Consider the following 27,942-nt stretch of genomic DNA (forward strand, 5'->3'; position numbering starts at 1 on the left):
ACCACCATGTCTCGATAAGACTGTATTGTAATGATTTTGAGGCAAATCATCTATTGAGGTATGCAGTCAATAAAGTTGTTTCAAGAAAGGAATGAATTAAAATGTCAGTTTGTTGTGGGAGAGCTACTAATGACCAATTCTGAAGCTCGTACTTTCACCTTTTCCCCCTGAGCTAACCTCCTTTTGATGGTAGCATCATGTGCTCTTTTGAGGCCACCACTTGATCTAGACCAAACTGAAGGAAAATAGAGATTCCACAATATTCATCTGGGTGTGTTATAGGCAGAGCTGGTTGTCTTTCTTCTGTGAACATGTATATGAATTATAGAATTAAAAAAAAAAAAAAAAAGAAGAAAAATACTTATCAACTTCACATTTCTCTGACCTCTTATCTAAATTACAGCTGTCATCTGAGCATAGTCATGGCCTTGCTTTGCAATTTATGAAAGTCTTTGTTCACCATGTGCATTGTGTGAGACACTTCTCTTAGCAGATCAGCATGATTCTTGCAGACGTTTCATTCAATAAAGGGCAGTGGCTGTGGCTTCCTCTGCTTTTCAAACGAGCATTTTAACCTGCACACTCAGATTGCAAGGTATATCTTTTTCTTGATTGTCTGTGGAAGCTAACAATTTGTTAGGGGATGATTAATGACTAATGATTTCAAGGGAATGATGACTGTCTTTATGGTCCACATCTCATAAACCAGTCTGCACTTTATCTCGTATGCTTATCTTGCCTGCATGAACAAGTTGGCATCTGCCTCGATAACCACTTCTGCATATTCTTTTTGTTTTCTTTTGAAGTATAAAATGGAGAGAAGGAAACTGGCATTTCCTTTTCCTGAGGCATTCACTAAATATTCTAGAAAAGGCAAAGAAGCCTGGTAACTTCTTTACTGCTAGACAAGCTCCAAGAAAACCAGAAGAAAAATCTGTTTTCATTCTCTCCCTTATACTTGAATTAAAGGTGTCAAAATATGGGTAATGTAGTAGAATTTTCTAGGGATATAAATAAAAATAGCTTGATCCACCATAAATCTTTAGTTTGAGCTGTAGAATACACTATCAATGAACTGTAACTGCTGGGACTGTCTGCATCCTTCTGCTGCATTTAACTTCCATTGTCTGTTTTGAGATAAATTGTAAAGCAACATATCAAGTTAGCAGCTTATTGACTGTCCTGCTGGAAAATATGTAGAGCAGGCATGTTTAAATTAACTCTGTTAAGGAGTGAACAAGTCAAGTCTGTGCAAGACAAGTTTACATAGCAAGCATTGGACTGATAGGCAGTAACTCAAAAATGAATTGTGCTTATTTGGGTGGAGGGGATTTTATGAGACGTGTTGTTTTCATGAACACTTTGATTCTAGCTAATTTGTACATGATTTCTTGTTCTTTGAAAGGTGTCTGGCTCTATACAACTCTTCTTGGAATTTTAAGGATACCTTTTTTCTCTCATGCTGCTTGGCTAGTTTAAGAAGGATAGCTAAATAACCTTGGTATTCTTTTCTGGGACCAGAGTGAAGAATTTAGTTTCATTTTAATAAAGTTCTTTACACCATTTCAGAAATGAAGAGCGACTATGGAACAACTACAGATAATTTTTGTTTTCTCCATCTCTTTTCAAGTGATTAAAAAATTATGATATCAAAGCTCATAAGGTTTAATGAACCTGTGTTAATTTAAACAATATGAGAGTTTGGCATACCATCTGGAAAAGTCTAGTGCATGTCTAATAGTTGTGTATTTTATTTGATTATTGGGGTTTCTTCCATTATTTGACTTGCTCTAATGCTAAATTCCTGTGATGTTTGCAACTATTTCATAGAGCTGAGGTAGGTGTCCCTTGCCTTCTGGTTGGTCCTTTGTAACTTTTTCTTATGGAGAAAGCAGGATTTCAGAAAAGGTTAGCTAAGTCAAAGGTAACTTATCACCAGAGATGGCATAAACAGAAAAATGATATTACCTAACTGAGATGGTCTTTAGTGTCTTTAAAGATGAGAAGATTTTATTTTCATCACTTCAGTTTGTAGATATTTAAAATGTAGTGTTTTTTCTTCAGTTGTGGGTTCCTTGTATTGGGTTTTGGTTTTTTGTGTGTGCATCATTTTGGGTTGTTGGATTTTTATTAGAAGATAGAGGCTATTTCCCTGTGACAATATTCACAAAGCCTTCAGGAGGCTATCAGAACCACAGCCCATGAAAAGAATCCATTGTTTTTCGAGGTTGCTTTTGAAAATGCCAAATGCCAAATGTTTTGGGCATTTTCTGCATGAACTGTAGTTTATGTCTATGGACCTATAGAATTGTCTCCCTTTGCTCAGATGATTGCATGGAGGACAGCATGTTTAATAAGTGCATCTGAGAGCAGAGTAAGATAACAATCCTGACTAGATTGTTATATAGAAATATATATATAAATATATATAAATATATAAATATATAAAAATATATATAAATAAAGGGTTTCCCAATTATTGTTATTTTGTTTAAAAGTGATCAATAATTTTATATTCTTTTAGAAAATGAAAGACTTTTTCTCATCATTCTTTTTCTGGTTGGTTGCACCCATCAAATATTAAATTATAAATATACAAAGTTGTGGCACAAATCCCTTGTGAAAGGGGCTAAGGGTGGTACTAAAGGTGTCTCCTTTAAAACCAGGAATTTTCTTAGACCTTTTACCCTTTGTTGGCAGACAAACAAAATGTTAATGATTGAGTGGAAAGGCAAAAATTGAATGAAAAACATAACCCATTGAAAGATGAACATTTTGAGAGGTGTGGGGATTTCTGCACTTCCACTGCTGCAGTGTCCTCACAGACAGATTTGAGTGTCATTTACCACCACCTCCTCTTCACCCAGAGTGTTTCAACATTCTTATGTCTAACATCTGTCAAGAGGAGAAAATGATCCCTGGGCATTCATTCGATTTAAATATTTTTATCAAAAGCGTTTGTCAGTTCATGGATTGGTCTGAACTAAAAGAGTCAGTGGGTGAAGATAGGTCATGCTGAAATGGACATACAAGGGCTGTGGTGTCACACCACAAACTGTTCCATTGAAAAATTTGTATCAACCTCCACAATGGCCATGGCATGCCACTTCTCTAGTCCTCTTTGCATGACCAGTGCTTTAAAGCAGATGTATACAAAGATATATCAGTTCCCTGATCCAATTCCAAGGATAACTGCCCACAAAATTGTACCAGTCCTAAGACAGTAAAAATAGAGGTCAGGAATATATTAAGGTACCTGAAGAGTTCTGTAGTTTAATGGGCTAATTTTTGGTGGCAGTGTTGGAATGAAAGGCTGTCTCACATTCAGGTCTGCTCAGGGATGCTTCTGTTTGCAGAACTGTCATGAACTGAACCATGGACCTGATGCAGCTGAAAAAACAGTTTTTGTTTAGGTTCCTTTTCAGCTGAATTCACTCCTGTTCTGGCACAGCTCTGACCAGCTTTGGCCAGAATAAGCAGTATCTCTGAGTGTTCAACCATGGCTTGTATCTACTGAGATCACATTCTGAATTACTGGTTTGGGAAATAGGAAATTCAGGGGCATCTTTCCCAGCAAGTATTTATTACTAGACAATCAAACACAAGACATAATTGCCCCTGTGCCAAAGAAATGGATGCAGTTTTAAAGGCTGAGGTCCTTCACTTAGTAGGAACAACAACAAAGCTGTCTCCTGAATAAGGCAATGAAGAGTTTAGCAGCAATCCCAATGTAATATATTCCTGCTGTCTGCACGGGGCGCATTGTCCTCCCAGCTGGTTCAGCATAACTGTTTATAAGGCCAGTAGTTATGTAGGTGGAATAGAGAGCCGATTCTACTAAGCCACTTTCTCCTTTATGTTTACATTTTTATTTCCAGTATACTCACAGCTAAACAGACCAATTCAAAGCTGGTAATCTGGAGCACAGGAGAAGAAAAAGCATCTTTTTGATGTGACAGATGAGAGGCAGTAAAACTCTCAGGCTTGTGCTAAGGTGGAGGGAACATAACAGAACTCTGAAAGTCCCCACAGAGGCTCTGACACCCATTTCACCCTTGCTCTGAGAACAAGAAAGGATTTCCTTTTCACTTTCATGAGCTGTCAATCTCTGTTCAATGACATGAACAGTTAATTCGCTTCCTAAAATCCATTTTTCATGCATAGCCATCTTTGTAAGGGAGAGTAAATCCTTTCCTTTACTTACCAAGCTTGAAATCTAACTTTCTTGCATAAGGCTGTAGAAAAAGTTTTTCTGTGAGTCACAGAAAGGAGCATTAGAATCAGTTCAACTTTAACTTTTTTTCCTCAGCTTATGAATGTCTGAGCATTTAATGACTCAAGTTTATTAAGCATGAAAAAATGGCACTAGGATTTTAACATCATTTGATGTTAAATAATTAACTTAGAAAACTAATGCCAACATCATAAACCATCATATGCATGAAATTCAATATATAGCTACATTCAATAATAAATATCTTATGGAATTCATATAACTGAAGCCCACACAAGAATAAGGAAGCTGCCAAAATAGAATCATATCCAGTTGGTTTAGTCAGCAAGAAACCAACTGGTCCACAGATGCTCTTTTTTCTATGAGAAAATATCCTCTTTTGCAAGTCTCCAGTCTGCAAAATGTTTCATATGAACTCTTCTCCTGCAGGCTGTAAATATTTTATTCATCAAACCCTTTTATTTGTAGCAGATGGAAAACTTAGTACAAATTTAAAAACAAAAAAGGAGAAGATTAGACACTTAGGTGAATAACTCTAATTGCATTATACTGCACTAACTTGTAAAAAGGCCTTCAGGCATGGGCATCAACTGACACCCAGATGGATTTGCATGCCTTTTCTCTGGCACAGACAAGAACTGGAAAAGAAGTTGTTTTGAGAATTGAGAGTTGAGAGTGCTTGTTCATCATATGTAAGGATATGAACACAGGTAATGAGGTTATGACAAGATATCCAGTGTTCCCTTTCTATCCACTTCCAGTGACCTTGTCTATTCATGCAGCTGCCCAGCTGAGGTCCAGCCAGTGTCACAGTAAAATAAAGAAGGTGCTCTGTTCCTTAGAGTAGGTGCAGCATGTGTCCTTTTTCCCCCTCTGTTATTCCCTTTGCACAGGAACACAAACATTTTGGCAAGAAAATCATAAGACATTAAAATAAAAACACCTGCTATGGTTCCAATTCATTTTCTTTCAGAACATGTACACTTTTGATACCTTTGGTTTAGCAAAACTTCACCAACTTGTTAATTGACTATAGAACATAACTCGCATTCCTGCTCTTTGTACGTTTGCAAGGTCACAAAGGGAAAAAAGACCCTATTCCTACATATATTGAGAGAATGGTTCTCAAAACACTTCTGTCACTTCCTAAGAAACACTGCTTCCATTTGATTTATGGGTAAAAGTCTCATAATATTGCCAATAACATAGTTGCAACTCTAGCAACAAGAAAGCTTTGTTACTTTGATGATACATTTCTATTTATTAAATACCATTTGCCATTAGATAACCACTTACATGTGATGATGGTGTGACAATTGCTCCTCCTGTAATGCGATGACACAGACCAAATAAGCTGAATGTTATTCAATTAAAGTTTAAATGATAAAAGAGCACACATATATAAAGTATGTTTTCTACTCCATAATTCTGTGATTTCGCATTCATTTGAATAGTATTCTATAAAAACACCAGCAGATAATGGATCTATTTCTTATAGAGTGATAATATAATAATTAACAGGACAGATGTGATAGGACAGTAGCATACAGGAGAGGAAAGAGGAAGTACATAAATTTCAGTAATAGGAGATACCCTGAAAAGTCTGTTTGGTTAAGAAGTACTGCAAGAACTCTTTCTTTTGAGTGTTATCTGGACTGAACTGTGTTGGATCCTGGAAGCTGGCCTGATCTTCATTGATGAAATACTGCTGACTGATTGACTGAAAACCGAGGAGAGGAGGGCATGTTAGTTGCTCTGTTGTTTTCTGTGAATATATAAATGTTCCCATTTCTGTAATCTTCATCCAAATTAAGAAAAGAAGAATTTTGCCATCAGTTTCAGAATACTCCTTTGTGCAAGGCAATGTGCCTTTGTAATTGAAGCTATGTATCAGAGTTGTATTACAATTTCTTTTCCTTATACTAAGGGATGCACCTGCTATCTGGGGTCTGGCTCTTAAAATGTGTTTTGGCAGAGAATAATGTCAATATTCGGTATAGAGATGATGTCATTATGATAGAATTATTGACTTGGAAGTTAGAGACATTGCTTTCATAGACAACACAAAGTGATATCCAAGCCAAAAATTTCATGTTCCTTACCATTTAAGAAAAAAGTGTTCTTGGACCAATGAGACCAGATGTTCCTATGCATCCAGCTGCTCCCCACCCTGACTTGCATATTTTATATTTCCCAGAAGGCATTTAAAATCTGCAGCATCACTGTTGAGTTTATTGCACTATTAACTTAAAAACTGCAGCAACTGTTGTGTGGTATTTAAGTAGAAAATTTACTGTGGGTGGGTTACTGTTGCAGAAAAAGAGTATTGTTCTCTACTAAAATTCTAGGAGACATAAATGCAATTTCATTTATTTTTTGTAAGCAAATTATTAATAAAAGTTTTTTCCATTCACAAGATATTTGCATGGCTTCCACCTGTAACTGGCCTTTCCAATCAATTGAAAAATGAAGGAATCACCATTGAACATACAACCTTTGGAGCATAACTGGGCATTTAGACAGAGTTGTATAATTAAAAGTTACTGGGTTAAGAATGAGAAAATATTATTAACAGCTGTAGAGGCACATATTTGCAAATATTTCAGCAGGTATATACCTCCTACCAAGTTCAACACATTTCGTTGACTTAATTTAGTTTAATTTAATGCTTTTGCCTTATTATTACTTTGTTACTATATTAGAGAACATCTACTAATATACTCTTGCAAAATTTCATTCACAATGTGGGCTAAATTAGGACTTTCAACTCACAGACTTCAGAAAAAAAAAAGGAGGAGGAATATTCCCATGAGAAGTAGTTTTGATGTACAGCCTCTTGTACTCTTATGGAGTACATGTATGATATTTCTTAAATATCTGGCCAGCCATGCTAGATAAAGCAGAAGATACATGGAAATATGCCATATGCCATATTCCATATTTCTCTTTGGCATTTTAAATCTGTTTGAATGAACAACAGGGACTGAAATCCTGGCTTTCTGCAGAAGCTGACTCTGAAAATGGCAGTAGACAAGGAAACATAAAATTATCAGCTTTGAGAACCAAACTAAAAACGTTTTCATCTAAAATATTCTATAGTGTTAAGTTTCACACACTCAATGAATGTAGCAAGATTTAAAAATAGATAGATTTTTTCTATGTCCCAAAGAAATGTTGATTTATCCAAGCACAGTAGATGTTTTTTCACCTGTAAAAGCAGGAAAATACACAAGGAAAAGCACATGTAACAACATGATCATACAGCGTCAGCAGTACATGTAGCAATACTCTTGATGAAGTAATAGCTTTGGTGTTTTTTTCCCTTTCCATAATCTTCCAGCATTGTTCCTGGGATAATCATTATAGTTTAATCTTTGTCCTCTGCAGGTACAATATCTGTCTTTCAAAGTCTCACACTAATCTGTGTTGTGACACAAAGGGCAAGACTTAGTCCTGCAGTGCCACCCTGAATAATTATTTGGTTAGTTAGTATTTCTTCTTGTACTCAAGGGGAGTGCCAGGCTTTGAGTTGGACATTGGATTCTCATAAAGTCTTGTATTTCTTTTATGTTTGCAAGAGTGATCACAGATTTGGCTAGCTGCCTTGAGGAAACAGTTCTCTGGAGCAACACCCAAGTGATTGTACTTTAAACCTGAGCTAGTAGAGCTTTACAGAAATAAACACCTGTATTGCATAACACTGGAAAGGTATTTCAGGGATTTTTTCTCTCTTATGAACAGATATGACATGCCTTCAAAGGTCATTATTAAGTTTTCTAGAGTCCCAAATGGAATGAGCTTCAGCCTTCTTCTTTCATTCTCTCTTCACTTTTTCTGATGGCTTTTGTTGATGTCTAGCACTTCTTTAGAAACAGCCTAGCAAGTATATTTAAGTACAGTAACTCTTGTTTGGAAAATGAATGTTGCTCTTGTTAAACTGAACATTCACACTCAGAATAGTTTTGAGAATTGTAACTCTTGAACTTAAGGCATCTATGGCAGGTAAAAATTGCCATTGTTATTATTAGTGTGGGTGTGATTTATTGTTCATCACCATTACAGCTAACAGAGAGCCAGCCATGCAACCTCCAGGATAAGGTATTGTACAATCATGCCATCCCTGCACAAGGTATAAGCACTGGATGTGATATACTTTCTGTGGGGCCCTCTGAACTTGGTGTCTAGGACCTGAGTCATCTGAAATTCTGCTTCAGAATGTCCCCTGAAATAGTCACTTCATCTCTGGATCCTGCAGACAACACTCTATGGGGCCCTAGCACTTTAACAGTAATAGTGACTTAATGGTTCATGCTCTACTTCTCTTTCTATAGAGACAAGTCATATTGTGTGTGGGGAAATGTGTGCCTGTGTCCTGCTTAGTGACAGGCAGAATACTGGTATCAAGTACCACTGGACTAAAATTATCCTCAATACCAACAGCAGCTGTCAATATTTCAAGCTATCCCCAATTCAACACTGATGCCCTTTGCTGCCCTGTTCAACCTGCTGCAGGCAGACTTGTTGCAACCCTGCCTTCAGGTACTCTTCCAGTTCCTGGTCACATACCTGTTAGTATTTTTGCTTTCTCAGCAGAACATTGGTGAATTTGGTAAGCTTAGTCTGAGACTACAGGGAGGCACTAATGGAAGCCTTTTGTCTGGGGCAAAATCACTTTGGTCCAGCTGGCTCCAATGTAGAGACAACATTACCAAGGAAATGGGGTAAGTGTAGGAAAAAATACTACCCCACCTTGCACAAAATCCCCTGAATTTCTCGTCTAAATCTTTAATAGGAACGTGATGGTGCTATAATTCTGTTATTTTTGGCATCTGCCTCATGTAAGATTTGACATTATTGCCACCAGAAACTTGCCCTCCTTGTTGTGTACACTGGGTCAGCCGTGGACCATTCAGGCACAATCCAGCAGCAAACAACTGCTTTCAAATCAATAGCAACAGGCTACAGCTAAGTTCTTAAATAAGATTTAACTGAAATCTAAACTAAAGTTGAATCCTAAATTCTGGTCTTCCAAACTAGAAACTGAAGAAAAAAAGAGAAAGGAAAAATGCAATTCAGAAAATATTTTATTGAGTACAATACCATTTCATTGTAGGCTTTATAAAACACCACCAACCTCTCTGAGGTTGAATACAGCTTGGGCAGGTGCACAAGGAGTGGGAGAGAGAGGGACATCATCTGCAAATTTTCATGCAAGAGGCATAATATGGGATATTTGCATCCAAATAATACCTTGTCATAGTGCCCAAGTTTGCACTAGCTCACCAGAAAAAAATTAATGAATTTACATTTAAATTTTATAAAGGACTGTAACAATCAGCTACAAATTCAAATTTACTGGATGTTGCCATTGCACATTCAACAACTAAACTCATGATCATGAAATAAAAAACAGTAACTTGGATTGAAAGTACTGTAAGACGCCTTGTGTGGAAACTGGATTAACTCTAACTCCAGAAACTGATGGTCAACAAGACATCATAACCACTCTAGATAAGGACAACTGCAGTTTTTACCAAGGTACTAACATCTAACTTCCATTTTTAGCAGATGGAAAACAAGGAAAGTTCCTGGAATTTGGGTTAATCCCACAACACACATCTATTCAAGACCTGGCACCATGGTTCTTGGAAGGAGATAAAACAAACAGTAGTCCATAGGCAATTTTCAGTTGCATGAAGCAACTGAAAACTCATAGAAAACAGCCTTAATTAGGGGACAAATGTGGTAATATTTATATGAATGAAGTTGCTGCTTACTGGAATGTAGACCAACTAATTTTTCTGGTGTGTTTATTTTCAGTGATGATAAAGCATAAATGTGCTATGAAAAGTAGGAACAGTCAAAAGCAGCCTTGAAGAAGTCTCCATATTGCTTAAATTCTCTCAACCTTACCTCTTTATGAAGTATGCATACATTCAGGGACTGTAAGAAGTTTTCAGGCTGACCATATTTCTACAGCTAACTCTGTATTTTATGAGCTGGTCCCCACAGAATCTTTAAATTCTGCCATGAAACCTGCACTGTACTGCCAAAGAATTGAGGAGCATTTGTTATAACAGTGAATATGAAGGTAAGTATAGCAGTTAATATATCAAATTACGCAGAGACTTCCATTGTCCTTTGGGTGTGCATTCCCCAACATGTGTGACTACCACCGCTTTGACAGGAAATAATTTTGTAAAGCGGGATGGAACAATTTGTTAACTACAACAATATTTTCAAATAGAAAAGAAATTATTAATCAACACTTTAAACCAAGAAGAATGGAAAGGTAAAGTTTAGCATATTCATTAGCAATTAGAGGAAATAGTCCAGGAAGGCCAAAGTATTCAAATAATTCAGATAGGTTCTGTTGAAATGAATTTCTTATTTATTAAAAAGACAACACATTCTCAAGAGAGCACCTTCTGCAATGAAATAATTTAGTTTCTTTATATAGACACATCATACACAATGTTAACAACCATGAAAAACAATACAAAATGCTTTCAAATTTAACAAGTAGAAAAATATAACTAGTATATATGGCAATTGTGAATCTAATACTGTACAGAAGTATTTATGGATTTTACAAATAAATAATAGCTTAAATGCCCTTTTTAAATCTTCTAACTGTACACTGGAACACAGGTTCTGAAGCTTACCACTAACTTGCCACAAATGTGTGCCAGTCAAATGTTCTGCCCACAAGCTCAAAAAACTTCTTGTTGGGTTCATGGAAATATTCCTGCAGTTTCTCGAGTAAGCGCGTGTCTACTTGTGGGTGAGCTCGTCCTTTGGACTCATGTAAACAGCGCTCTCTACCACTGTCCCTCAGGCAGTAGAATCCCTTAGTTTTATTGAAATAAAAGTTTGAAGCATTTATCTGTGGTGATAACTTCAGAAATCTCTCTACCTTTTCTATTTCTGGAAAGGGATCTTTGATTAGTTTATCCCCATCTACAATGTGGATGTGATCAAGAGGAAAATGCTTCAGCCAGTTCTGCATGTGAATGTAGTACAAGCTTCTGTTTATTGCCTTGTAGTCCACATTTAGTTCACCATTTTTAATCAGGAATTGTTCAATGGATGGGTACGGCTTGTGCTTCTGCATGTGGTTGTAGAACACTTGGGTGTAATCTGATAGTACTCTCTCACTTGGGTCTCTTAAAATAAGGAGTAGTCTCATTGATTGGTTCATGCTATAAACTCTTTCAGGCACTTTAGGTGATGTGAAATATGCTGGAGTTTTTTCCACGGTGATCTGATGGGGATACGAGAATGGCATTTGATTAATATACCACTGCAATCCATTCCTGTAATGATCTTCCCAGTCAAAGAAATGAACTTCACTTTCTGCTGCTGCAATATCTGGATGGAGACTCAACATCTCTAACAAAGCTCTTGTTCCACCTTTCCTCACTCCAATAATAATAGTCTGTGGCAGCTGCTGACATGATCCATTAGAATGAATGTTTTCCTTGAAGTCATTTTTCTGAGATGTTTTCTTTAAAAGCTCTCTCTGAACAGACTGAGAAGAAGTCTCAGCATTTAAATTTATAGCTGGTCTGGAAGGCACTATCTGAGGTTGAACAATAAGCAACACAGCTCCCAGCAGAAAAGCTGCCATGACAGAAGTTCTTAGTCTGGTTTCACTCAAGCGGGTAATAGGGCATAGAGCGATTTCCACCAAGAAAAACCCTTAAAAGTTGTTTTTGTTTTGCTGAGCAAATGTGTATTTCTCAAGCAGAAATTTTGCTGAAAGAAGGAAAAGAAAAAGAAAAAGCACATTATCTTATATTCAGACATACCACTACTAAAGCAACACTGCAAATATCTTTTATTTTCAAAACTGAACAAACTTCAGCTTTCCTAACTCCAGGCTCATAGATAATTTAGTGTAATTAAATGTTTTAAAAGACAGACATATGCAACGCCATAAGAAAATTATTTCCAGTCATCAGGAGACACGAACATTATGAATCTTTCATTTACACCCAGAGTATTATTAGTTATTATTTTTTTTAAATCTGATTTCATTGGAGTTAAACTACAATCACAAGAGAATTACGTGCTTTTTTAATCTACAAGAATAGTCTTAGAAACAAAACATAAAAAGGAAAAGGTGTGGCGTGGACCAAAAGAGCATTCCTAAAAGCTGAGGGTCTTGTAGGATGTCTGGGAATTATAGCCTCCCAAAGAACCATGTAAGAGCAACCTCAGAAGTCAAGCCTCCTGGGAAAAAGGCTCATGCAGTAATAGATAGAGCTGTCCAATATGAGAAGGTGACATTCTTCTAGGAAGGAGTTAGGAAGAGCTCTAGATAAATAATACACCAAAGAAAAATTGAATTTTTGTGTCATTTTTACGTGAAGTTAACTTCTGCTTTGTGCTTACTGTTTTGAAGGATAAAACAGGTGACTTGCACACTGGCCCTGCAAAAAGGTAAGATAATGAAACCATAGACTATAGTATGATTGAATCAACAAAATACTAAAAGACCTGTGGTTCCAGTCTCCATACTCAGGAAAGAAAATACACAATGGATACATCTGAAGGTCATTTCAAGAGTTAGCCAGCAAGCTGCTGTGATGTAAAGAACTAACTTTAGGCTTTATCAAAAGACTACTAAATACCACCACTGAACACCCTTTAAAGGTCAGGGCATTTTTAATGCAATGTTTGAAGTGAAATTGTAAGTTTCACACATAGTAGAGCTGTTAGATTGTTGCATTATGAGCAGGTTGTGTACACAAGATCCCTGAATTACAGTGTCTTCCAAAGATTTTATACTCTCAGCGAAGGGCTGGTGTGGATTTTTGTATTGTCTAGCTCTACTTAGAAGTAGAAGCCATGACAGCCGAGTACCTGACTGCTTTGTCTTAGTAGGCTACTGTAATAATGAATTTAAGCCTGGAACAGCACATGCTGTGCCAGATAACAAGGGCTGAAATATGAAACTGCATACGAACAACCTGAGGAAATGCAAGGGCTAGGTTCTGGAAATTCTACAGAGAATCTAAAAAGAAACTAATGACTTTTCCACATTAACCTAAGTCCCAGTGCAACAAGGACTAATGGTGTGTTTCTAAGTGATGTAAAGTTCTGTTTGATAGCTTTGCATTTACAGAGGTCATGACTCCATCCTGAATGGAACAGGTCTGCTTCCTGATGTTTTCTACTGATTATCGCTTCAGTGCTTTCCCTTTTTCCATTTCTAAAGGGCTACAAAGCAGTGATAGTGTTAGGAAGCAGAAACCGAGGCTGGGAAGAAAGAGAAACGAAGTGTCATGATAGATGGGAAATTAAGAGAGTGCCTCCTTGTATGGCCACAGGCTTTGAGCTTGTGGGCATACCTTGTGTCAGTTCTGTGACACCTGATGTGAGGCAACTCTGCAGAAGAATTTGTTTCTTTCCCATTTTTGGCCACTGTTAAGTTTTCTCTGGTTGAAAGAGTTCCATTTTGTCTGTCATCATTAGCCTTCTGCTCCCTTTCCCTGTCCTCACCATTCCTGCTAATCATTCTCAGCTTAATCTATATCAGTTTTAACAAGAAATAGTCTTAATAACCCCCCACTGTGGATGTTGATGGGGGGAGACACTGGGTGACAGAAAATTTGACATGGGTAAATTCACTGAGCTATGCTGCCATCATATTCAGCAGCAATGGGAACACAGGATACAGCACCAGCCAGATTGGATGAGTGACTGATGGGCAGCTCAGTACATAACAACAAAACATCAACTCTGTTGAATTTTAAGGTCACAGATTAAAGGAACAGCCGCTTACTTCAGAGTATATTTTAAGTCACTGGCTCCATAAATAGTAAGCCTGAGTTGTTGTCTTAACACCTTATTGGAAAAGCATAATAGGATACCAGCGAGGAACAGGTTGAACTGTGTTGAAAGGAGTGAATTTAAAGCCTAGTGTTAGGAACTCTTATTTCATAATAGTCAAATTGAAATACACTATGCTAACAGCCAAGTTCTGTAACAGACTGTCTCTGGTAAGATTACATTTTAGCTGCTGGTCTTGTAGTCACAACACACTTGAATTGGAGAGGGGAGGGAGGGTGTTGATTTTTTTTTGCTGCTGTTGTTGGGTTTTTTTGTAGGTTTTTTTTCTTTGAAAAAGAAAATTAACACTATATATCAATTCATTGGGATTCTTAATTTGTAACTCACAGTTTGCATACTACTCAGTTGCCCACACAGCTTCCTGTGGCTGAATATAACATAAGAACTTTTGAGAAAAAGACATAGCAAGGTGTGTCTTCACTCTAGCTCTACTCTCGTTTTGCCTGCTATCTTTGAAATCTGACTTGTGGGATATTACAGGTGTGGTACCAGCGACCTCACCTCAGGCAGGTTTTTGAGCCTCAGTGGAGCTCTGCCTCAATATCTTCCCATTCTTAAAGACTTTTGTGGGGCATAGCTTTTTCTAAATACACAAAAGCAACTGTTTTCTGTTTCAACAAGAAATCTCATAATAACATAGGAATATCTTCTGTTTCAGACATACAGAATTTCAAATAGCATTTCTCCTCAGCTATTTGTTCAGGTGCACATCTTCCACTGCAGAACACTGCTACTGTATCTGTAGCATTTATTTTATGCAGTCCCAAAGAACCATATCAGTAATTATGCCATTCAGAGTATCTATATGCTATTGTTGTTTTGTTTGCAACCAATAAAGCTTTGTCTGCCTTTTCCTTCCATTCTATTTTGTTTCTCCCAAACTGTATAGGCCTGATATCTAGATCAGTTATTTTGTTGTGCTAGCCTAATGCAACACAATGGACACAATGACACAATGGACTCTAAATTCAGCACAAAATACATGATGTGTGAGAAGAGTGGTCTTCAGGAATAAAGCAGCATATAAATTGGTTGTCATTCAGTTCTCATCTCTTACATCCTCTTTAATGCTTTGGGTCGATCTATAGTTTGGTGTCTAGAATGACAGTGGTTTATATAAAATGATGCAAACGTTTTCCATAGCTTTATAATTTGTGGGTCTGAAAAACTCTTTCAACAATAGCAAGCGTGCACTGAGGAGTTAAAAGCAGCCACTTTACCAAGTTACTTTTCTGCTTTAAGAATTTTCTTCACTGCATTCACAAGTCATGCAGAGCATACATGACTTCACTTGATGACTTTGTATTCCAGATTAGTACAAAAAATTTAACTGACAGACATTACTATTGTATTTTCTACAAGTAAATGAACAAGTTGTAAAAGAAACACAGTTTATGTTAAATGGTGCTTTGAAGATTATACCAAGACTTTTCAAAAAGTCTGATTGCTTTTGCTTAATCTTTTCTTCAGCTTTCTCCAATTAATTAGCAAAATATGCCATTCTGTTTATTTAACAAGATTCAATGTGGACTTTATGATTAAAACCTCTTCAATAGTAATAGTAACTTGGAAATAAATAGAAAAATTAGTAAATGCAGAATGAGGGCCAGAGGCTGTCATATGTAATTGACTTTTTAGCATGTTTCAGTACTGTTTGAAATATGTGTCACTATTCTATGATTTCTTACCATTTTACAAAGGTATTTTAATGTCTTCATGTGTGTGTCATCAATGACATTGCCTGAACTACCTAGATCGTACACACTTCTTAGTTTAATGTGCTTTAACAAAATAAGGTAGTTTCTTCCTGGACTGATAACTTCATTTTTGCTGGGAATTGGATGGGGCTAGATTTAGCTCTGAACATTCGTAAGAACCTCTGCGTTAGCTGCTCAGGTGGGTAGGAAGAAACATAAGGAGTGTCTGCAGGGCAGTCAGTAAGCATCGGGCAGAGTCTGATGGCAGATTTGATAGGGACATACTCCACAAAAAAGCCCACAACAACACACTGAGAGGTTTAGCAGAGCTAATGGGACCCAGTTACTAAAAGGACAGTAACTAGGAGAGGTAAGACTACATCCTTTCCATAAGCATGCAAGTGACTTCACCTTCATTAAAGAGAAGTTGTGTTTTCCTGGTTCTTTAGGGACTGTGGACAAACAGGTTAAGTTTCAGATGTCCTCACTTTCCTTGCAGAACTGAATCCCTTCACTGGAGAGATCTCTCCCCAGGCATCTAAAAAAAACCAGAGTCTGGACTGAATGAGAACCACAGTTCAGTTGCTGAAGTTTGTCTGTAGAGGGAGATTAGAGCTGAAAATCTGAGTGAGACATTCTGTTCTTATAAAGAATACTTAGTTTTGCTGATGTGATAGAACCTCAGGACAGCTTGTGGGACTGTATTTTCCCTTGCACATATTTGGGCACACAGTACTGCAAAAAATAAGACTAACATTGCTGGTTAAAACTAGCTGTGCAGTACAACCCACACATCTGCTATGCTGGCGTCTTCTATTGGGAAAAAAATTCCCTTAACTGAGATAACCAATTTTCTAAACTGATAAAGACTCAGTGTTCTACACATTTGTATTCAGTGATGTGCTTAAAAAAACTGAACTAGTGCAATTGCAATGTACTTGAAATCCTTCAAGAACTCATTGATACAAACAGTATATTCCTATCCTCTAAGGGTAGACTCTGTCCACCATAAGATATATTCCTTAGTTGTTCATAATAGCTCAAGTGCCACTTTGTATCCTGATAACATAAAACTTCCCAGTACAGCTATCACTTAAAGCTCAGACAAGAGCAGGAAAGGAAAGAGAACAATTAAAAAAAAATTTAATTAAATTTATAAAACATGTTTTTTCTTGAACATACATTCTGCATTTTATTATTTTTATCTATTAAACTGTCTCACAATTCCCTCTCCATGAAGAAATCCTTCCCATATTTCCCACTGCATGCACTTGTGTTTTGTAATCCGATTTTAACAAAAGCTTTAAACAACATGTGCCAATGAAATGCCTGAATTGTAGTTTCCAGTAATTATCTACACTTTCCTACATCAGTGAATACTACAGAGATAAGTGTAACAAATGAAATAGAACTGCATACTACTGAACCCATAGATCTCTAGAACCATAAGCTATTGATCACCTCATGATATATTAAAAAAGTCATTTGCACATTAAGAAGGGACATGAAAATATAGGTAACTGTATGAACCCGTCTTACAGTGCCTAGATGATATGGTCTATGTAAATTTCCCAAATTATATTAAAACTGCTGCACAACCAGCAGAGATTAAACCATGGCTTTAACTTTTATAGTCGGATGTTAAGAAATCTAATCATAATTTCAGTGCTGTTAAGATGAGATATTGTCTATCAGCCCTAAGACTTCAGAAATACACTTTAAAGAGTCTTTAAATTTTGGGAATGGGAACATTACAAGCTGAGAAATGTTGACTTGGTAGGAAGTATTTTTGGCTGAAATCTGCTGTATTTCTGCACCTGCTGTGATAAATACAGGTTATGCAAATTAGGTAGGCCATCAGTTCATGACTTCTAAAGGAGTTCAGCTCCAGTGTGAGCAATAAGGTAGCAAATTTATAATAGACTGTGGTTATATATAACATGCACTCTTTCTTAAGGTCAGAAGGGACCATTCCACTCTTTCATGCCAGGAGATCATAAAAATTTTTAGAAAAGAAAATACCCTAGATTTCAGAGAACCTCATGCAGGTAAAAATAAAATGGGACACTACATCAGAATAAAAATAAACTTGAAAAGCTCAGGATGCACAAAATTTTTTGTACTGAATAGTAATATGGAATCCCCTTAACACCTTCTAGCAATTTTTTTAATACCTGTCGGGATTCAATTTTTTTCATAAGGAGGGTATGCTGTACCACTGCCTTCTCTATCCCACTATAAATCCAAATGCTCAATTCAAAATCCAGAAATTACTCTCCACCCCATTTTCCAAGCAAAATGGGTCACATTCTAATTAGGAAGCAGAAATCTATTGCACAGTTAATAGAGTTGCTTCCTAATTCATCAAAGCTGTCCCCAAGAAAACTGTGTGAAGGGATGGCTCTGTCCTGTCTTGCCCCCTTTCAATACAAAGGCTCACCTTAACTGGATGTATTAAAATAGGGAACACAGACTAAGCAATCCCATTCTCATTTCCTCTGACAAGCAGTTTCTTACCACTTACACAGGGCTATGGGCTCTGTTTCAAGTACCAATAAAATATTTAAAACAAAAATAAAAACAAATCACCTCCCCCCCCCCCCAAAAAAAAAAAAAGTTTAGTTCATATTCCAAGAACACCTCTGTGTCCTCCACTTTCCTGCCTTCAGAATAGCATTGGAGCAGGCTGCATACTAGTGAGGTCATCAGTGTATTAGACTTAGCTAAACCAATCAATTTACTAAGCAAAGCACTACACAGTGACCTGGAGGGAACCCTCATGTTCTGGAGTGACAAATGAGATGACCCAGCAGGATCTCCCATCTTGGTCTGCCTTGGCATATTACAGTTTTCTTTTTCTCATTATAAAAACTTTTCATGGAAATCCATCATCTTTGACATATTTTTGGGCTCTGATAGCTTATGTGCTATGAGTGGCATTTCTGTATGAGGGAAGGGAGAGATCCTGGGCTAATGAGACTAATAAAAACATTTTTGATTTCCTCTAATGCAAAGTAGAAGAGTTGTATGTATCTATAAATACATGCATGTATTGGAAGAGTTTTCCACCCACTCTGTCTTTCTGTAATGCCTGTATAAGCGTATGGCTAGTTCAGAATAACCAAGGTAGTATCCTGACAAGGGGAGGGACACAGACAGGAACCTGGCAATCCTGAGGTTGGAATTTGGTCTGTCAAATTTGCATCTCTCCACTGCAATATCTGGCTTTGCTTCAGAAGCATAATCTTCCTGCTGACCTACAGAGGTATTTTTTTGGCTTTGTAATATCAAAACCCTCTGCACTTTTGAAAAATGAGAAAAAACAGGGTGGGTGCTGGAAGGTTGGATGAGCAAGAGATAGCTAAAGTTGATGTCAGTGACTGTGCTCTTACTGAGAGGTACTCGTTTCTGAGCAATATGTGAAATGCACTTATTCGAGAGTGTAAGAAATGCTGGCAGATATAAATTGTAACAGTTACTATATTTATACTTACAAAATAAGTTTGATAGCCAGACAATAGCTAGGCATTCACCAAATTGAACCTGTTCTACTATGCTCCATTTGCCTTATATACTGCAGAGGCTCTCTCTCAGCGGGAGTGGGCACTGCATGGATCTCTCACGCCAAAAAGATGCTCCCTGCAGACATTCTATGCCCATGCCATTCAAGCATGATATTCCTAGAACTTCTCAGCTATTTTTTTTCCCAACACCAAAATCCAAAGACAAACAGTCTTCAAACTGGGAAAACCCTTAACCCACTGCACTAACAGAGAGAGGACGGAGAATAATGTACTCTAATTCCCAGTCAACTGAGGTGATTGAACTGCCTGTACTCAGCTGCATGCCCCCTCCTGATCTTTTGAATGTCTGGCTGGAAGATGAGACCAAACCCAAACTCTGCCACCCCTGCCTCTCAGCATCCTTTTACCCCCAAAAGATCTGAACTGCACACACCTTTATCCTTGGAAAGCACACCGTGAATTGCAGTAACCAAGCCTTTGATGTACTACTCTAGGGTACCAGTCCTTCAAAACAGAAATGAGCTCGAATTAAGGCTTTGTGCCCTCCTGCCAACCCCCAAAGACCACTGTGACCCCAGCCCTACGCAGCTCACCAGTTCAGCACGCTGCATCCCGCCGGCTCCAGCATTATGCGAGGGACCCGATCGAAGATGCTCAGCGGAGCTTTCCCAAGTGTTCTCCCGTCAGGTAGGAGCCCCGCACCCTGGCATCCCGTTTCCAGAGCCACAACACTCTGCCCTTACGTGTGCTTGTCATTTTTCCACAAGGGAAAGAAGATAAAGAAAGTGCCCAGAGGCCGCACCTGGCCAGGTGCTGCCGACCACTTTGCTTTCCCCCCGTTCCGTTCTGTCCTATCCCCCCGACAGCGCTGCCGCCCAGAGCCTGACTCGGTGAGTCCGGAGGGCTGGGGCAGCGCCGCGCGTCCCTGCCGAGGCTGGGGACAGCTCTCAGGTTCTGCCCGGCCGGGCAGACGCTCCCCAGCCCCGCAGCGGCGCTCGCCTGCCGCGGATGCGGGGCTCCCACCTGCCGACAGCAGGTGCCGGCCGGGAGGCAGCGCCAGCGCACCCGAGGGCGGCACAGCCCATCCACGATCGCCGGCACACGCGCCCACTCCAACTTCCCAAGCTGCCCAGGGCAGCACCCGCCGCTCCCCTCCCAGGCACCCAAGTCACTCACCGCCGAGGCGCGCAGCCGGGGGGCAGCGCTCGCCCCCCTCTTCCATGGGCGCCCGCGGGTGGCGGCGGCGTCCGGGGCAGCGCGTCCGGCAGCGGCGTGCGGGGGCTGCGGGGGCTGCGGGGGCTGCGAGCGCCCGCTGTCGCCCGCCTCGCCCGGCCGGCAGCGCCGCAGCCCGAGCCTGGCGCCGGCTCGTTTGTACGGCCCCGCCCCGCTCCGCCTCACGGAGAAGCCCCGCCCGGCCCACGGGGTGCGGGCAGCGCGGCGGGGAGGTGGCAGCCCCTCCGCGTGTGTGCCCGTGGGCACAGGCGGGTGTGCAAACAGGGGAGTTCGCCCAAATAATGCTACAGGTCTGGGGAACGAATGGCTATCAGCAGCGAGCACACCTGCCCCCGCGTCCATAAAATCATAGAATATCTTGAGTTGGAAGGGACGCACAATGATCAAGGAGTCCTTCAGTTGCCTCCTTCCTGTACATATAAAAATATCGCTCATGCGAGGTTGCACGAGTAACAGACTTTTAGTACTTGTATTTACTTCTTCTACTTCTTGTTTACTGTCTTGGGACTTTACAAGGCGGCTCTGATTTTTTTCTCCTGAAATGCTTTCTGTTCAGCCAGATGAATTTGAAGCAGGAGGGATGTCAAGAGTGACTGAAATATCGCTCCTTAAGAGCAGTGGGGGAAAGACCTTCTGGGGATTTAAGTCTTAGGGTTAATTTATTTAAATAGGTCTGTATTTACCATGAACTGAACTGTGGTTTTTTTTCAAGACACAAGGCATTAAAACTGGCATTAACATAGTGCATCCATTATTTCAACAGCCAAAATCTTGAAATTTACTGTGAGCAAAATGCAGGCCCAAATAAATTAAGAAAAAAGAATTAAAAAATTCTCAGTGGATTTTGATCAGCTCCTTGCAGTCTAACAGATCTGACAGAGGTAGGGTGATCCCAAAGAAAGTCTATTTGCACTGGTTGTACATAGGTCTTAGGTTTTTTTGCCTAAAGTGGTAACTTCTGTTCCAAACTTTTACTTCTTTTCTGTAGTTTTACTTTGTAGCTTTGTTCAGAAAGACTAGCTGCTTATTCATGCATTTGCTCTGAGAACTGCTGTTCTCGCTGTTCTCCAACAGCACATGTTTAAATTGATTTAGGCTTTGATGTTTTAATTTCCATCTGCATTGGTGGAGCTGTCTGCACAAGCACTGAAGGATAGGGTTCTCACCGTACAAATGCACCAGCCAGGTTTATTCCATCCCTCTACAAGAAACTGTTGCTGTGGCTGCTGTGTGGGGACTGGGAGGTTTGCATGGGCTGGACTTAAACAACTTAGAGTGATCTCTTTAAATAAGCAGTGGATGAAAATGGCTTAAATCACCTCTCCAATCTTTGACAGGACACTTTTTGATATCCCTGCTGAGAGTGGACGAATGCGAGGTTTGCAGGATACTATCATGAAATCATAGAATCAAAAATGTCTTGGGTTGGAAGGAACCTTAAAGTTCATCAAGTTCTAACACCGCTGCCATGGGTAGGGCATCATTTGCTAAACCAGACTCAGAGCCACATCCAACCTGTCCTTGAACATTTCCAGGGATGGGGCATTCACAGATTCCCTGGGCAATCTGTTTCAGTGCCTCACCACCCACACAATAAAGAATTTCTTCCTGATATCTAATCTACTCTCTTTCAGTTTGAAACCATTCCTCCTTGTTCTGTCACTACATCTCTCGTAGTCTCTCTCTTTCTTGTAGGTTCCCTTCAGGTACTGGAAGACTGCAGTTAGGCCACCCCAAAGCCTCATCTTTTCCAGGATGAACAAACTCCATTATCTTAGCCTTTCCTCATAACACAGGTGCTCCATACCCCTAATCAACCAGGCCTCTTCTGGACTTGCTCCAACAGGTCGACGTCCATCCTTTGGTGGGGACTCCTGAGCTGGATGCAGTGTGGGGTCTCACCAGAGCAGAGCAGAGACAGATGCAGTCCAGGACAGCTTTCTGGGCTGCAAGTGCACATTGGTGGGCCATGATCAGCTGCTCACCCACCAGCACCCCCAAGTCCTTCTTGGCAGGGCTGCTCTTGATCCCATCATCTCCCAGCCTGTACTGGGGGTTGGTCTCACCCAGGTGAAGCACTTTGCACTTGGTCTTGTTAAACCTTATGAGATTACCAGGGACCCACTTCTCGAGCTTGTCCAGGTCCCTCTGAATGACATCTTGTGTTTCAGGTGTGTCACTGCACCACTCATCTTGGTGTCATTTGCAAACCTGCTGCGGGTGCACTTGATCCCTTCATCTGTGTCATGAATGAAGATATTAAATAACACTCGCCCCTATACAGATCCCTAAGGGAAAGCACCCATCACTGGTGTCCATCAGAACTCTGAGCTATTGACCACTCCCTCTGGATGTGACTGTCCAACCAATTCCTTATCCACCAAACAGTTCACCTATCGAATCCATCACTCCAATTTAGAGAGAAGGATATTTTGGTGATCTGTGTCCAAGGCTTTACAGAAGTCCAGATAAGTGACATCTGTAGTCCTTCTCTTGTCCACTGATGTAGTTACTCCATCATAGAAGGCCACTGGGTTGGTCAGGCAGGACTTGCCCTTGGTGAAGCTGGCTGTCCCAAATCTCCTCCTTGTTCTCCATGTCTTTAGCATAGCTTCTAGGAGGATCTGTTCCATGATCTTCCTGGGCATGGAGGTAAGGCTGACAGGTCAGTAGTTCCCAGTCTTCTACACTTTTTAAAGATGGGTACAATGTTTCCTCTTTTCCAGTCAGTTGAGACTTCCCCTGAATGCCATGACTTTTCAAATATGACAGACAGTGATGTAGTTCAGACAAATTCAGACTCTGGGATGCATCTCATCAGGTTCCATAAAGTTGCATATGCTCAGGTTCTTCAATTGGTCACAAATATGATCAGTACTTACAGTGGGAAGTGCTTTGCTCCCCCAGTCCCCATCCTGCTGTCCATCCATGATGGAAGTGTGGGAAGAGTGGTTGCCATTGAAGACTAAGGCAAAAAAGTGGTTTGGTACCTCAATCTCCTCATCCATTGACCAGTGTTGTCTATCAGGCGGTTACACCTCTTTTGACCTTCTCAGCAGGGGTCCATCTTCTTTAACCATGGGCTGTGACCTGCTCACTCTTCATTTACTCCTTGAGTGCAGGGCTGTGGGAGTGTCACGTCACACTTACTCACTGCACGGAAACCAGCGTAGTGCACTAGTGTTATGTGAAGATATTCATGTTGTACATTTTCTTAAATCCTTTACCTTCAGCCTTGGCCTGTACTGATAATATAACAGGAGGCAAAGCTACCAATTATGGAACTCTGTTTTCTAATAATGACTTCTGTTGAGGGAAGCAGAACAAATATGATATGTTTATTCAAGTATCACCAGCAATTTCAAATGGATTAGAGGAAGTAGCTGTGTTTGTGGAGTTATTTTGTTTACAGCCATTTGCCTCCAGCCTTGAAGAGGGATACTTTTATATGGCTAAATTAATTAGTAAAATAAATATGTAATAGAACATCTAAGGAATGAAGAGTACTCAATTACGTTTTAGAAGGAGAATCTCCAAGTAGAATCTTGTCAAAGGTTTTCAAGAAACAAATATAAGTACTTAAGGAAAAATAGGATGGTAAAACTATAAATGTATTTTATTTTATGGTTTTGCATATTTAATATTTAAGATGTTTTCTGTATTTAAGTGTACTATATCATTGCAGTGTAATTGCTTTAGCACCAATTTACAAATACTTTATTTTTAATTTTTTAAGATAGAACATTTCACAAGGGTGTTTACTAGAAAATCCAAAACAATAATTCTGTCTTTTTACTTTGTATTTTTATACCTTTCTGTATGTTTTATTACAAATCTGAGAGTCTAGTAGAGAAATACATTAATTTGTGATTAGCCTTGCTGTTTAACCCTGATATTTATGTCATGACCGTGGGTTTTGATTGTCTTGGAAACATGTTAAACCCAAAAAGCTTAGATGTTGTTTAACTGCTACAGACCCACACAGTTCAGTCATAAGGGATCACTGTTTCTTCCATGTGATCTCTAGATCAGGTACCATAATACTCATTTCATGTTTAATATCCAGTCTTGATATAAAATAATCAAAAGATGAAAAATTCACCATTTCTTTATTGTTCCAATCATGAACTATCTTTGGTGTCAAAATAATAACAAAAAGCATCTGTGTACCTTTTAATCTGAAGGTATCTAAGTGTAACTTCAAACCACTGCTTTATGTTATCACCTTCCCAGGTAGATTAAAGATATGTTTTTCCCCAAAACATACTTTCTTATTTTAATTAGGTCATTTCTCTGTATTCTTTTTCTCTTTTTAATATGCTAAACAAAGTGATCTCTTGCAGTGTCTCACGGAAAGGCTCAAGAAAGTTTAGATTTAATTACTTCACTTTTCACAAGTTCTCATCAGTGGGTACAATACTGATGCTTAATATTCACAATGGAATCATTTTCATAATGCTTTGATAATGAATCCCAATTGCCAATAAGTTTCAAGACCTACTGGTTGCGCAGTTCTTAAGCTATTTCAAGTACCTTTTGTTGTCACGTAATCCTTACTTTTTAAACTCAAATATTCCAAGCTACTAAATCTGACGCCTTCTGAGAGTATAGGTCCATTCTGCCTTCATACTTCTCTTTATCAAGAAAATTTGTAATTTCCTCAAAGCTGATTTATTTGACGTTGATGGTGGTAGTGTCTCTTCAGCTGTGGGAAAAGAGATAAGAGAAAGTGACACTAAGGCAACAGTGCTGTATTTTTATTTGGGTAATTGAGTAATGACTAATTTAGAAAAAGGAAATGAGACTTCTGAAAGCCAAAAGAATGAGAAAATAAACTAAAATTATCAATGCAACATTGCCAATATTCATTTATGCTTCCCTCATTAGTCCAAAAATGAAGATGTGAAAAATTGGCTTACCGAAGTTCCAGCATATCCTGGATGACTGACATGTGCCATACAGGCAAAAGAAAGGGTGTTCTGCCCATCAAGTAAATTAAATGGGAGCCTTCTTTGAGGAAAAAACTCTCCTGGAGGAAATGGCGAATTAATCAGAGCCAGAATCAGATAATTTGGGGATTGGGTTGGGGACAAGGTCCATGTTGGGAACAGGACCTGTGCTGGTGACAGGAGGACAGCAGAGATGGGATGCCTGCACAGCAGGGTAGGAGAAGGTGGTGACTCACTGGAGACAATGTGGCTCCCAGGACAGACCCCCAGTGCCTCTCATCTAGCACTGGAGGTGGCTTTACGGCTGGCTCAGCTCTGGAACTGGCTGAAGCAGCTCCCAGTTCAGCCTGGAGAGCACTGGTTTCATGCTGTCATGCATCAGAGAGATTTTAAAACTTTCTTTCAAATGCTGTGCTTCTCACAGTAGGTGTTTTGGAAATGCAGAGGTGGAAAGTAGCTGAAAGAGCAAAGACATGAAAATTTCTTAATTGAAGAAATACTTAGAGCTTTCTGTGTACGTGTCAGAGACTGAAAGTAGTTCATGCCTCAAACATTGATATAAAGTTTTGCTCATTATAAAGAAGCTACAACCGAAGAAGCTTCCCTGAAGAGTGGGACTTTGAACTGAAAGTCAAACTGTTGATTAGATAAAGGGAAACACATTGTTCGATCATCTCAGGCTGAGGGAAAGGAATGCATCCATAAAAGGCCAAAGCCACCAGCTGCAATTATCCCTGGCTGAGTTTGGGGTGGCAGGAGAGCACAGCTCACACAAGCCAGGTTTACACAGACTCCCCCCAACTGAGGGGGGAGGAGGAGGTTTTGGGTGCATGGTGCAGCCTCTGGTGAGAGGCAATAAACACCCATCCTCTGATTACACAAACTGGCCCAGCTGTGGAACCCCCAACCCCACAGGCCACATCCACAGGACATTCACACGAGAGGCTTGGCCCCACAGGGCTGCACGTGGTGCAACAGACCCAAGTCTGCTGTGAGAGACTGACCCCCACCCCAGGGAGACACACCTGGACATGTCCACGTAGCCTGAGCATATATACCCATGGGACTCTGGGCCTTCACCACCAAGAGGACCAGCTGGAGAGGATCAATGGAACATCTCAGGATCCATGGAGTGGTGATATTTTCCTTATTCTGGCCCTGTTACTCTTTCTGTCCCCTCCCACCTATCTTCTATTTCTTCTTTTCCTTTTCCTTTTCCTTTCCCTTTCCTTTCACATTTACCATCAAGTAAGACCTTTACTATTGTCACTGGCATATGGTCTCGTTTGCACCTTAATTTGGGCAGAGGCATTTCTAAGAACCTTAAAACTGGATCATAACAGTACGGTCTATGTTGGAGCTGCCTGTTACACAACAAAATTTACATTTGTCAGGTTGAAGTAATGCAGATACAACTTAAAAATTCAGACTCACGGATTTCTATTTTGTCACCAGGAAATACTCTAGGGAAATCAGGGAGGAATTAGTGGTGTTATCCAGTCAGCGAACGGGATTCTGGTGTGGAATTTTAGAATACAATTAAATAGGTATATATTGTAATGTTATTTTAAATTCAGGAAATAAAAGGTGTGTTACTTCAGGTCTAAAATTCAAAGAAGACATCTCCAACTTAGGGCAAGAGTGTAAAGACATGAATAAGACACCATTTTGACAAGAAAAGCAAAGGAAGTGAAAAGACAAGTATGGAAAGAGGTTTGTGGTTGGGAGCATGAGGTTATAAGGCAGCCTTTGCACAGGCAAAGTACATCTGAAGAGAAGAGCTGTCCTTGAGGTAGAAAAAGCAGGTTGGTTGTTCACAGTAGAAGGCACAGCTGAAATTGGGAAACAAACTGTGGGAATGAGACTAATTCTGAATGGGTAGCAGATTTGAACAAATATGCAAAAGGCTAATCTATAAACTTTTTGACAGCTGAGTTTGCTTGTCAGGTGTCCAGTGCTGTGGATAACCAGCTCTACTTCTCAGAAGCAGTAATGGTGCATTTAGTAATAGAAATATTGAGGAGATGTAATATTGTGGTCCTGGCTGGGAGCCACCACTACCATATATCTGCTCTATGGTCCAGTATATTTTAAAATTAAGTTCACACCTTAGATTAAGCAATAAAATGTAGGGAAAAGAACTAAAATGTAGCAGATGAAAAGGAACCATGTGAGAAGGACCAGACTAGTCTAGGTACAATATTGAAGGAGGTGCAAGGAAAATCTAAAAAGCCTAATCTCCTAAAAATATTTTCAGGGATGATTTAACTACAAAGAATGAGTGAGGGCTTGCAGTATAGATGAGCTTATGAAAGAGAGGCGGAAGTGAAGCACGCAGAGAGGAACCTTACACTGAGGTTAAAAGAGAAGATAAATGATAATTCGGTGATAATATTGAACTTTTCCAGAGAAATATATAAAGGATTAGTCTGAAGATTCCTCACAGC

General features: G+C 39.5%; 1 protein-coding gene across 4 annotated transcripts; it reads right to left on the reverse strand.

The window, feature by feature from the left end:
- Positions 1 to 9,300: 9,300 nt before the first annotated feature.
- HS3ST1 (heparan sulfate-glucosamine 3-sulfotransferase 1) lies at positions 9,301 to 20,595 on the reverse strand. Of its 4 annotated transcripts, none has more exons than XM_048304810.1 (2): positions 20,490 to 20,595; positions 9,301 to 11,992 (listed from the first exon to the last, which is right to left on the reverse strand). In XM_048304810.1, exon 2 carries the CDS (start codon positions 11,862 to 11,864, stop codon positions 10,902 to 10,904), a length of 963 nt encoding a protein of 320 aa, XP_048160767.1. In that variant the 5' UTR covers positions 11,865 to 11,992; positions 20,490 to 20,595; the 3' UTR covers positions 9,301 to 10,901. The 4 variants fall into 4 exon arrangements, with proteins under 4 accessions (XP_048160767.1, XP_048160769.1, XP_048160768.1 ...); XM_048304812.1 differs by lacking the exon at positions 20,490 to 20,595 and adding an exon at positions 19,907 to 20,411; XM_048304811.1 differs by lacking the exon at positions 20,490 to 20,595 and adding an exon at positions 19,747 to 19,876.
- Between the last annotated feature and the right edge of the window lie 7,347 nt (positions 20,596 to 27,942).

The sequence above is a fragment of the Corvus hawaiiensis genome, chromosome 5 (genome assembly GCF_020740725.1).
Source record: "Corvus hawaiiensis isolate bCorHaw1 chromosome 5, bCorHaw1.pri.cur, whole genome shotgun sequence".
NCBI classification, from domain to species: Eukaryota; Metazoa; Chordata; class Aves; order Passeriformes; family Corvidae; genus Corvus; species Corvus hawaiiensis.

Bases quoted from the DNA above. Each gene is read 5' to 3' on its own strand.
- HS3ST1 (XM_048304810.1), bottom strand. From the start codon at position 11,864: ATGGCAGCTTTTCTGCTGGGAGCTGTGTTGCTTATTGTTCAACCTCAG.